Here is an 11390-nt window from a genome sequence, read left to right as displayed (position 1 = left end):
GCCATCACTGGCAATAAGCTGTTTTCTGCTCTAGTCAAGTATCTTTATTTAAATATTAAGGAAGAGGTATGACCTTTGGCCTCAAAGATCACTATGATACAGCAATAGCACAATCTATTAGCTGTCAATGAAGTATTATGGCCCTGGCTCTCTCAAGACACCTATTTGTGGACAGTGTTATAATAACCCTTCCATTAGGCATCCCCAAGGCAAATAACCTTGGCTTTAACAGAGTCAGTTTAAAATTCCTTGGAGTAACATTAAGAGAATATCTGGTTTGTGTCAGTTTAGGATCAACTACCAGCATTAGTCCCATTCTGTAAATTGTAAGTAGCTGTGGATTTATTAGAATTATTTTATACATGCCCACAGGTAAATATTAAATACAAAGGATGTGAAAACTCATATTGCTTTCCACATCCTACGCAGAATATATATAGATTAATGGACACCTGACAGGTCTGAGTATTTTAAAACAGGATCCATTTTCTACTGTATACATTTCATTTCTTTTGTTGATGGAAATTACACAGTGCCACTAGAATTAAATTGTGCCAAAAAGAAAGAAAGAAAAAAAAAAAGAGAAAATCCTCCTGCAATATATAGCAAATGCAATAAAAAGCAGGCTAGATAACATTCCAGTGAGTTGGCATGTTATCCTATATAGTTAGGTACAGCTGCAATAAGATTAGGGAACTATCTAAAAAGCAGAGAAAATTTCATATGCTGCCTCATTTGTCTTCACTGCATTTCCTGCTGTACAGATATCAGTATATTTAATATGCAAAGCCCAAGTCGAAGTATTTTTAAACTTGTGGGATATTCGGAACAGGTCTTCAGTTTTTCTATTATTTATGCAGTATAAATCTGATAGTGCTCCCCTAATATCAGCTCAACTGCTCTGAAACACAAACCACACAAGTTTCCCTACCTATATAAAATCAGTTAAAACTGTTTCCTGCACCTTCTGCAAAGAAAACAGCTGTAAAGTCATCTTCCCTCTGAGTTAATAATCAAGGTGAAACTCCATCTGAATACTTTGAAAAATCATAGATTTCTGCAAGTCTTAAAAAGAAACTACTACAAATCTTATTAACATTTCAAATATTTAGGCCTGTATTGGTGGTGGTGTTTCTACTAAATCCAACTTTACCGTCTAACACAAATGGCTTTTACTGCTGAAACCAAACAAATAATGTGCTTACTGCTGTACAATCAGAAGAAGTGTGTCTGGTTCTGCAAAAGTTGCTTCTATACAACTTTCTTTTCTGTTGATTTTTAGCAGTAGTAGATCATTCCCTAGGCAGGAATAAAAGTATTCATGTGATGGGAAACTACAGCAGCTGTCTCCCAGTGAGGTTCAGAGCCTCCACACCACCTCCTGTCCCCTGAAGGGCTTTGATGGAGTCATGGCAGTGATGGATCCCCTGCAGCCACTACCCCCAGGACTCCTCCACTTAAAGATGGCTTATGCATTGCAGAGGAAGAAAGCACCTGAATTAGAATAACTCAGTGCTAAATCGGCCATTTGTCTCCACTTACTTTTGAAGAATTTCTATTCCACCCCACATTTTAGGAGGACAAATAAAGGGGAAAAAAGACTGTGGAGACAATAGTCTATCATGCTGCAATCCACCCCCTAAGTGGTGCACAGGGATTTACCCCCTTGCCTAACCAAAACAGAAGAGACAATTTCTATCTGGGTCGTGACTGGAAATATTTAGAACTGCCATCATGGATTCAGACTCCAGCCAAGAGTACTTCCCTGCCCTGGGCTCCAAAGGCCTCGGGAACAATCTTTTCAATCAGGGCTCTCAGCTCTCCCCCAGCAGATCCTGGCATGGCAGCCAACCCTATGCAAGAGGAAGAGGCTCCTTAGCCAGACCAAGGATGCCAACATTTTGCAGCTGCTGTTTAGTCCCTGACATTCTCTGAGTTAGAAGCTGTGGGTTCAAAATGCAGCACACAGAGAAAGATGGCCTCACCTTTCCCATGACACTGACAAGCTCATCTTAAACCAGTGCTAGGAAACTCCTCATAGTTTCAAAGCAAACAATTAAGTTGAGGATTACTGCAGTTGTTGTCAAGCGTTCAATACTCATATATTGCACACTATGAAGGCAATATTCGCCTTCAATAAAGGGCACTTGACTCTTGTTCATTCTCCCTCTTGCACTGATATTGGATACAAAGCCATTTTCCTTTCATAGGGCAAGACATGGCAGAATCTAGGATGTAATTTAAGGAGCTCTATTGATATCATAAATTACAAGAAGTCTGCTGAAGCAGTTTATGAATGGCAGTAAAAACCTGAAGCTGAATTACATCATTAGAATCATATACCACATACGTGTATTATTATTTATTATGTAGACCTAGGTACCTCTGTATTTTACAGATGAGGAAGCTAGAGGACCTTGTGCTAAATGAGAATAGGATTTCCACTGCCTCTCGCTGGCAGATGTCCCTCACTGTTATAACAGAAAAGCAATGTTTATGAAGTTGATCCATATTGGAGAAAAGCAACTCGGGTCTCTAAGCCTGGAAAAAGTGCCATATGGCACCCCTCCACAGCCTCCTCAAATTCATTGGGCCAGTAGGGGAGTAAAGATGCTACACAGAGAGTGGCACAAGGAACTCCTTCTGTAGAAACCATTGCTTCAGAAAATCGTCTCTGAAGGAGACAGAGGTATAATAGGAATATACTTGAAAGTATTCCTGAAAAAGGTGCTTACTCCTTGGTTCTGCTATACCAGCAAAATAGAACATGAAGCTGTTATATGAGGCAGTAATATGCATATTTTTATAAGCACATTGAAAAGATAATTTTTGCTTTGGGTGCAAGAGAAAAGGTATAAAAACCCTTAGCATAGAAAAGAAAAAACAAACAGGAGACCATCGATGGAAATAGTCTACCCTCACCAGCAAGGCAGACAAAATCAAGCAGTGTGCACTCACAAATGGGTAACACCAAAAGTGCCTGGAGCTCACAACCACCCAGCCTCGAGTTTCAAGTGCATAAGGGAACCAGACATCCATTTCCTACTGGATTCTACTACAATGAGCGTCAGAACTAGTTTAGCTCCTCTGAACTGGAAAGACTTCAAGGAAAAACAAGTTTATTTTATTCCCATGCTTGGTAATACTAAATATCAAGGCACATATCAAAGCATTTTTGACATTTTACATAACCATATTAGTAGTATATTGCATTAGTAGTACACTGGCATTGTTGCACAGCTACCAGTCAGCTGAACCACTGACTGATCAGCTTTGGCTGAGGCTGTAGGTGGGCTCTGATAAGGAGGAGAAGTCACTGATGCTCCTCGCACATCAGCAAGGTAGGAAGGGACGAATATCTGTGCTCGGTCCTCCAGAATCTAGCACAGTTTGAAAAGGTGAGGAAAGAGGGATGTGAAAGAGGTGGGCGAGGAGCAGCGCTCCTATCTTAACATGGAAACTGTGAATAGCGTGAAGAGAGACAGAAATATCTTTTCTTTCTCTGAAGGAAGGGGCTCCCTTGCCTGTCTCTCAGGTTGAAATTTGCCTTTGAGAGATCTTCCCTCAGTGCACTGGCATTCATTTGTGATATTTCAGGATCAGGAATGTACCTTCTTTAGTTTTCCACAATCCCTTTCTTTAGCTTAGCTTATATTTAGCTGTCTCGAGCTTTGTTTTCTCTTGCTCTTACCCACTGGAGGAAAATAAATAAATAAATAAATAAAAAGTCAAACTGGGTGTAATTTAAAGTGTAAATTCCCAAGTGGAGACAACACTACTTAAATGTTTATTGCAAAAGTTGATTCTATGTTCCGTGCTTACTGCTGACCATGCTTACTTTACCTCCCAGTAAGACTATATTGCTTTGTGTTGGTTTGTTTTTATAGCAAGCTGGTTGTGTGTATTAGCTGTAGAAATTGTTTTCCAGTGGAAATGGTATTTCTGCAATGACTCCAGGTAATTGTTTTATTCTTTCTAGTGGCTCTGGAGTGATGCAGAAGCTTTTCTTGGTCTCACCTTAATGATGAGAAAATACAGCTGTGCCACAGATCAACTAATTGATAAGAAGACAAATTCAAAATTTTGAATGGAAGAACAAGGGAAAAATTTTCCACCAACAAAGAAGTTAAGTATTGCTCTGATTTTAAAGCTGCTCTGGAGTTGAGGGATAAACAACAACGAAAACTGGGCATCATTTATCCATCTAGAAGAACACGGAAAAATTATTCTTTCACGAATGAAGAAGTTAGACAAATTGATCAGGAGAATCACAGACTGCTCCATGAACTGGCCCGACTGTGCGCGAGGCCAGGAAGTAGAAACAACATGCTGAAGAAATTGACTTCTCTATCTCTTCAAGTGTATCACAGTGCCATCAACAGGCAAAAGGAACAGCAAAGAATGGGGGGAAAAAAAAAAAAAAAAAAAAAAAAAAAAAAAAAAAAAAGCCTTTATTTTTTAATCTGCTTTAATTCAGTCTGTTCTTGGAAGGCAATGTGAAATATTCAGCTAACAAATTTTTCCAAATTTTGAATACTAAATTTAAATAATTTGGAATCACGTGGACACTGAAGGCAAGAACACTGCAAATAAATAGAATGTATCACCACCATCTGCATTGGACAGACATGCACTCCTAGCTATTCCTTGGATGTCAGTAGAGGAAAGTACTCTGGGAAATATTCATGGAAAATATTATTTTCATTGCCTCCTTTCACACAGAGGGCCTCCACTAATTTCAGCAGCCTGTGATGGAGCTTTTCAGGTAACCTAGCACCAGAAAATTTATTTTTTTATAATTGAAAATTAATACCCAACATCCTATCTAGAAATCAAGAGGAGAAAGACCTTAAGTCTAAGTGCTGGTACAAGGACTGGTAGGTTTTTCACATAGTTGAGGGCATTAGGAGAGCTGATCATCCAAATTTTTTGGGATATACCTTGATGTTCACCATGATATAGTGATGTAATATATATTTATAGATAGAAAAAGTAAAGAGTCATATAATTTTCTGATGAAACTACATGGCAGAAAGGAAAATGAATGCCAGTGTACTGAAGTGCATGAATGAAATGCATTAGTCATTATCTTAGCACTAACTACATCCACTTATGTACATGGATTTTATTTGGAAAAAAAAGTGCAGTTTAGAAAGGAACTGAGATGATTTATTTCAATGACATTAAAAAAAAATAGAATACCCCCAAACATTATTTTGTTTGATTTGGGGCATTTCCCCTCCTTGTATAAAGTGTTGCCTATCAAATTCATAAGCATATGAATCTCTTTGACTATACTATTGTTCAATCTGCCTGTTCATAACTCAGCCTCTTATTCCATTATAATGCTTGAATGATTCACAGGCAATGTTTCCAATCCACTTTTCCTATCTTGTGAAACTTTTAAACGAAATGTTAGCATTTGCAGGCACCAGATGTTTTGACATAAGGAGAAGCAATATGTAAATTTTAATCCATGCTAGGAACAATAGCCTGGAGGCACCTTTTTCTTATTACATGAATCATATACTTAACCACAATGTGGTGGATTATATCAAAATCATCACCACCCTGAATATAGAACACTTGTCTTGTGGTTGCCAATTAATGAAATTGATATATATTTAACTTGATGGGTACTAGTGATTTAACCAATAAGCCTTAGCATACTTCACTACCGTAGCGTCCTTTATAATTAGACTTCTGGTCTGATAATTATCACAACTTCATACATTTTCCTCTAATCTCTCATTGGCTGTCAGCACAAATGATGCTGACATCAAATCTGTTTGTCTCTCAATTGCAAGTATCACTACTTTTAATCAAGCAGTGTGCTTTTCTGATCTTTGAAATAACTTCTGATTTTATTTTCTGATGCTGTTTATTCACCCATTAAGAATCTGATCCTGCAACAGGCTGAGCGTTGCCTTTCTTCAAAGTGAACTGAGGGTTCTCAGTCCCTCACAAAGGAATGAGTCCCTCACAAGGAACTGAGTATCTTTTATGATCAAATCCTAAGTGCATAATAAATGTGTAGAAAAAAAGCAAAGCTTCCCTCAATGGCTAATCACTGGACTTTAAATTATATTTACGATATTATTCTGTTTTAATGCTGATACGGATGTCGTTGATTTGACGAAATAAAGATTCTGGAGAGCATTTTTATTACAAATAAAATGTTTATCTGATGTACACAAACAATGAGCACCATTATACAAGAAACAAATGAGCTATTACAAAACTGTAGCTGAAGTATATGTTACTACTTAACAGTATTTGCATCATGCCATGCACAGAAAGCACCAAATATACTGTAATGAAAGCAGCAGTTTTGATATTAGGAATTCAAAAAGCAACCCAATCCTTACTCAATTTATTAAGTAAGAATATCGTTTAGTGCCAAAATGCTACCTAATTATCAGCTTTAAAAAAATGTTTTACATCTTAAAATACAATATTCTGTTTATCCTAGATTGTCTGGGGAACATCTAGTATGTTAAAAGGTTTTTGTAGAGCTTCTTAGTGATTTAACTGATATCATCATGCCTGCTAGCAATTTCGCAACATTCTGAAAACACTTTCCATAAATCAAAGCCTTAGCAGCAGGAATAAGCAGATGGCAGGAGACCATATTAAAGAATGTATCAATTATTTTTATTAATGGGAGGCTACTGGATCATGATGTATCATAATGGACTAAATGTTTAGCAGTTGTGAAATGTTTTGTCTGTTCGGTATCTCAGGTGCTCTTAGAGGATGTTATTATATTTTGTCTTGTGATGGCATTCTTTGTGGGACTGGGTAGTGAAGTTTCACAAGGGAAATATATAGAGATGTTTTAATTTCAGTCCTTTAATTGTATTCATATAATAAACATAAAATACCAGCCTGTATAAAATGCAATTTGAAAAAGATTGCATATACAGTGTGTAATAAAGTACGTTCTGTCTGCATACATTGACTTAGAAAACAAGATACTATATGGTTAACAATGAAAAATAGCAATTATTATAAAAATATTCTACAGTCTCATAATAGTAATGTAAATGCCTTTACTTATCTAAGAGACTTAACATAATTTTAAATTACAATAATTTTACATCCTCCATTCATATATACAGCCCTATTAAAGTCAAAAGGTATTACAGTAACAGTGTTCTTATTGAGATTAAATGAGTGAATTATATTTAGTTACTTTACTACATAAAACAACTGTTTTCTGTTTGTTAAAACCGTTTGCACTTGTTGTAGCTTTTCACACCATCTATGCTATGCATAGTGAAATAATCTAAGTTTCTGCTCTTAGGACAGTATCCATATCCATTTCATGAATTAAACAAGATGTTAATATTTCAGCTCCCTTTTCCTTTTGTGTAATTATCAGTCTGCTAGTTTGTGTATTCTGTAATAACATGTCCACCAGCTCTGAACAGCTGCTACTGGAAACAAGCAAGAATTCATCATTTATCATTTAATACATTTTGACAAAAATAGCCAGTTCTCCTCACCCCCTGCCCTGCTTGAGGTCAAACTCTGTACATCTTTAAATTCTTTTCTAGACCCAGAGCCACGGACAAATTATGCATCCCTTTCATGGGATTTCATTAAACGGATCTGTATGATTTGGGGAAGAGCTAAAAATGTGTTTTGCGCACACCACAATTTAGTCCAGTAAAATTCTCATGGACAGGAAAGAAATTCTGCCTGAGGAGGGACATCAGGGTTTGTTGCTGCAGTCGTGCAATCCTTTTCCTCTGTGCAAGCCAGAAGGCATTGTGTTCTGCTTGGCCCTCCAGCAGCCTTCCCAGCTGCACAGCAGTCTCACCACATCGAGGTGGGAGAGGGGATGCTTATTCAAAACAACCTGGGACACAATTACCCTAGCAAAGATCTCATCAATACCTTCAGCATTGGTGCTCTAGTTTATCATTTCTGGTAGCCTGTATCACCATTTAATTTCAAGGATGATGGTGTAATACAGGTCGATCTTATTAGTGAAAACACTAATGATCACTTCCTTCTAGAAAACAATGTAATGGTAGTGAAACAACATCATCATAATGCACACCCACAGGTATGGATACATTTAGCGTTTGCATAGAGGAAGGTGCTGGAAACTGTGTGAACGAAGACAACTTGAGTGTGCTTAATGACAATGCAATTGCAGAAGGAGCATTTCCTACCTCATGCTAGGTTTCTCAAGCTGGAAGAGAAAAATCTGGTGCTTCAGACTGAAGCAATTGCCAGAAAATCAACTTTAAAACATCTAATGGATGTTTTAAAACTATATGTTTTTTAAAACTATAATGTTTATTTTAGAGCAGTCCTTATAATAGTCACGAAACTCAAGATGTTATTTAAAGTCAATATTGTTCAGAACTGTGGTGTACCTCCCATGTAAAAGTTCAATGGGAAAATCATGTAATACATTCATTTTTAATTTCTTTTTCTCCATTATGAGCAATCCACACTGGTGTATTTAAAACCAACATAGCAGAAACTGCAGTACAAGGACAAATGGCATTTGATGTCAATCAAGTATCCTCTCCTTGCATTAGCTGACATAGACAATAGACATCCTAAGCTAGATACAGTGTGGGCACAAATTTTACTTTCAATTCATCATATTTTTTATATGAACGCTAATTTCAATGAATACTTAGCTTGTCTTTAGCATAACTATGACAAAGCAAGTTCTGTTGAATGTCATTTAAGGAAGCACTCCAATTAAAATATTAGGGTCAATTAATTGCGGATAGTATTACTTTGTTTTTCCATTACTTTCCTCCATGTGGAAATAAAAATAAAAAATGAAAAAAATCTTAATCATACAGAGGAAGTGTATCAGAACCTCTTAAGAGGACCAGTTTTGTGCTATCTTTTCTGGGAACCCACACATACTTGACAAGAAGTTACTTCTGCTCTGTTCATCTTACATCAAAATAGTTTACACAGGCAAACAGATATCCTCGAGTTTCCTATAAACATACAGACACTCATGAAATTGGGCACACCGTAATGTTTCATAACCGTGGTCAGGACTGGGCTAAGGCTCTGGATAAATCAGACGTCAGGTACATAACAAATGTACAGAAGAGGAAATAGGAGGAAGCAAAGGCTTAGTTCCTGAAAAGTATGTTTGAATAAATTTATACCATTAACACAAACAGCACTCCATTTTCTTCTTTGTTTCTAATCAGGTAAATTTTCTGGGAAATCAAGCAGGGCTCAGTGACTGCAAAACTTAACACATACATTTGAAATGTATTTTGAATTGTTAGAGAACTCCCACATATGCTCTTTTGGCTCCAGTGGAGGAAGAGCAATGAAGAACTTGTACAAGCTTATTTTTTATGTATTAATATTACAATTAGAATGACTGCACTTAGTGTATTCCAGGAAAATGCATCAAGTTGATCGAATATCTCCTTTGATTTGAAGTCTCACTTGCTTTTCTATAGTGATTTCAAAGGCAAATTTGAAAATGCATAACCTTTGTTTCAATGTGTGTAATGGAAATCTGGCCACTTCCCTCCATTCATAAACAATTTGAAGGCATAGCTATGGAAAAGACAGACTCCCTTTAGAAAAATCTTAGTGTGCTTCCAAAAAGCTCTGGGAGCACCGTCCAGAAGTGCATTGTTGCATATCTGTATTCTTATTTCTTCCACATAAAGAAGGATACACCATGATTATTCTTGGCATAAGCAGCTGACACAGCACTTACAAATACAACAACCAGTAGTATTTGTTTTAAATTGTGCTAATGGTAGCATGGAATATCTTTGCTCAGTCTTGTACATAGTCTTTCTAAACACTTTCTACTGAAACATCACCTTTTTCTGTTTGAATTTCTTCGTGTTTCTGTCATTATCTTAGTTTCTATTTTTCTCCTGTGTCATTACAGGAAATCTATGTGGTTTTAAATTCATGCTCACTTCACTTGTGCAAATGAATTACTATTTGTTTTTTCAGATTTTAAAACATGTATCACTCTATAGTTTCCAGTTTACATATTCTCCTACTGTTTCTCATGTTTTGTAGAATTTTTAACACAATATTCTCATTGTTATAAAAAAAATAGCAAATTACTAAGCAGCACATATATAACAGATAAATGTAAATGCAGATTGAAGACAGAGTCTGAAGATATTTGTGTAACACAGACATTCCTTTTGTGGAAAGCATTTTCATACTGCTGTAAAAAGTCATGGAACAATAGTAAAAAGGTTTCCAGAGAAGAAAGATTTGTGCAAATGTCAGCTGTGAACAGATGATGTGAATCTGGGGCAAAGTGATCTGAATCCATGTACATCTCCTTTTCCTGTGAAGTAAATGCTTATTTAAACCTTGCCTGTTATCTTCACAGTGGTTCTCCATATTCATATTTGGAACAAGCACACACACCATGCTTATGTTCAACTCAGTCTGTTAGCAAGTGGTTTAAGGAAGTGTGAGGCCCTTTCTGCTTTTATAAATCGTCTCCATCATCTGTGCTAAAGCTGCTTCTCCTGCTGCTCTCTTTCGATGCAGCTGGGGATGTGGAGGACAAGAGAGGGTCTGCTCCAAATGGTGATATTGTGTCATCCAATAAAATTTCCTCTAGTCGTTGCTCTTCTTTTAAAGCTGCGCTGAAGGACAAATCGGTGAAGTGGGAAAGTGGATCAGAAAAGGCTGTAGATCCATCACAAACATCAGAATTTGGTCCATGAACCAGAGGCATTTGTTGAGAGTAGTCTACAGAGTTCTCCTCTGGATATGACCGTTGCTTGGTGACCTGAGCAGCTAAGTCTACTGCACTGAGTGAAGACATGACTGGAAGGCCATGAGCACGTGCCTGGATCTCTAGTTCCTAAAGTTAAAAATAATAATAATAATAATAATAATAATAAATAAATAAACAAATAAATAAAAGAGGATAATTAGATAATGACTTTGGAAGAGAAATAAGGTCTTCAGAACTACCATGATAAGTATACAGATTATACATACAAACTAAAGATTTCTCTTGTTCAATTGTGAGACTATGTTCTAAAATGCAAAGTTATTAATCTGTGAAAATTTGCATTGAGCCACCAGTTAGTTTTCCTTTTAATTCCATTTTCACCATTAAACAGCTCTCCTTGGAGTGGGAGAGGGAATGTAAGAGGCACGAGAGGTTTTCTGAAACCATTGCATTCTTTACCTAATAAAAGTGACAGAAAACTGTTGCAAACTTTTAGTGCACTGCTATCCAGAGATGCAGAGGATATTTTACTTCATGTTTCTCATGATATACATACATAGCTGTAAATTACAATACATAAGATGATTGATTTTTTTGTCTAGCTAAGTCATCATTGTGTGCATAATCATATATGCATTTCCACCACCACACCATTTTCATTTGT

General features: G+C 36.7%; 1 protein-coding gene across 8 annotated transcripts in view; it reads right to left on the bottom strand.

Annotated features, from left to right (window-relative positions):
* Positions 1-6159: 6159 nt before the first annotated feature.
* TFEC (transcription factor EC) overlaps positions 6160-11390 on the bottom strand; it is a 92050-nt gene continuing 86819 nt past the window's right edge. For all 8 annotated transcript variants that reach the window (XM_085219169.1, XM_031553244.2, XM_031553243.2 and 5 more), the window contains one exon: positions 6160-10852. In XM_085219169.1, coding sequence (XP_085075295.1) covers positions 10472-10852 — 381 coding nt within the window. In that variant the 3' untranslated portion in view covers positions 6160-10471. The remainder of the gene's footprint in view (positions 10853-11390) is intronic.

Source organism: Meleagris gallopavo, chromosome 1 (assembly GCF_905368555.1).
Source record: "Meleagris gallopavo chromosome 1, MGAL_WU_HG_1.1, whole genome shotgun sequence".
Classification (NCBI taxonomy): Eukaryota; Metazoa; Chordata; class Aves; order Galliformes; family Phasianidae; genus Meleagris; species Meleagris gallopavo.
Note: the sequence above shows the minus strand (reverse complement) of the source record. Positions and strands in the feature narration are given on the sequence as shown.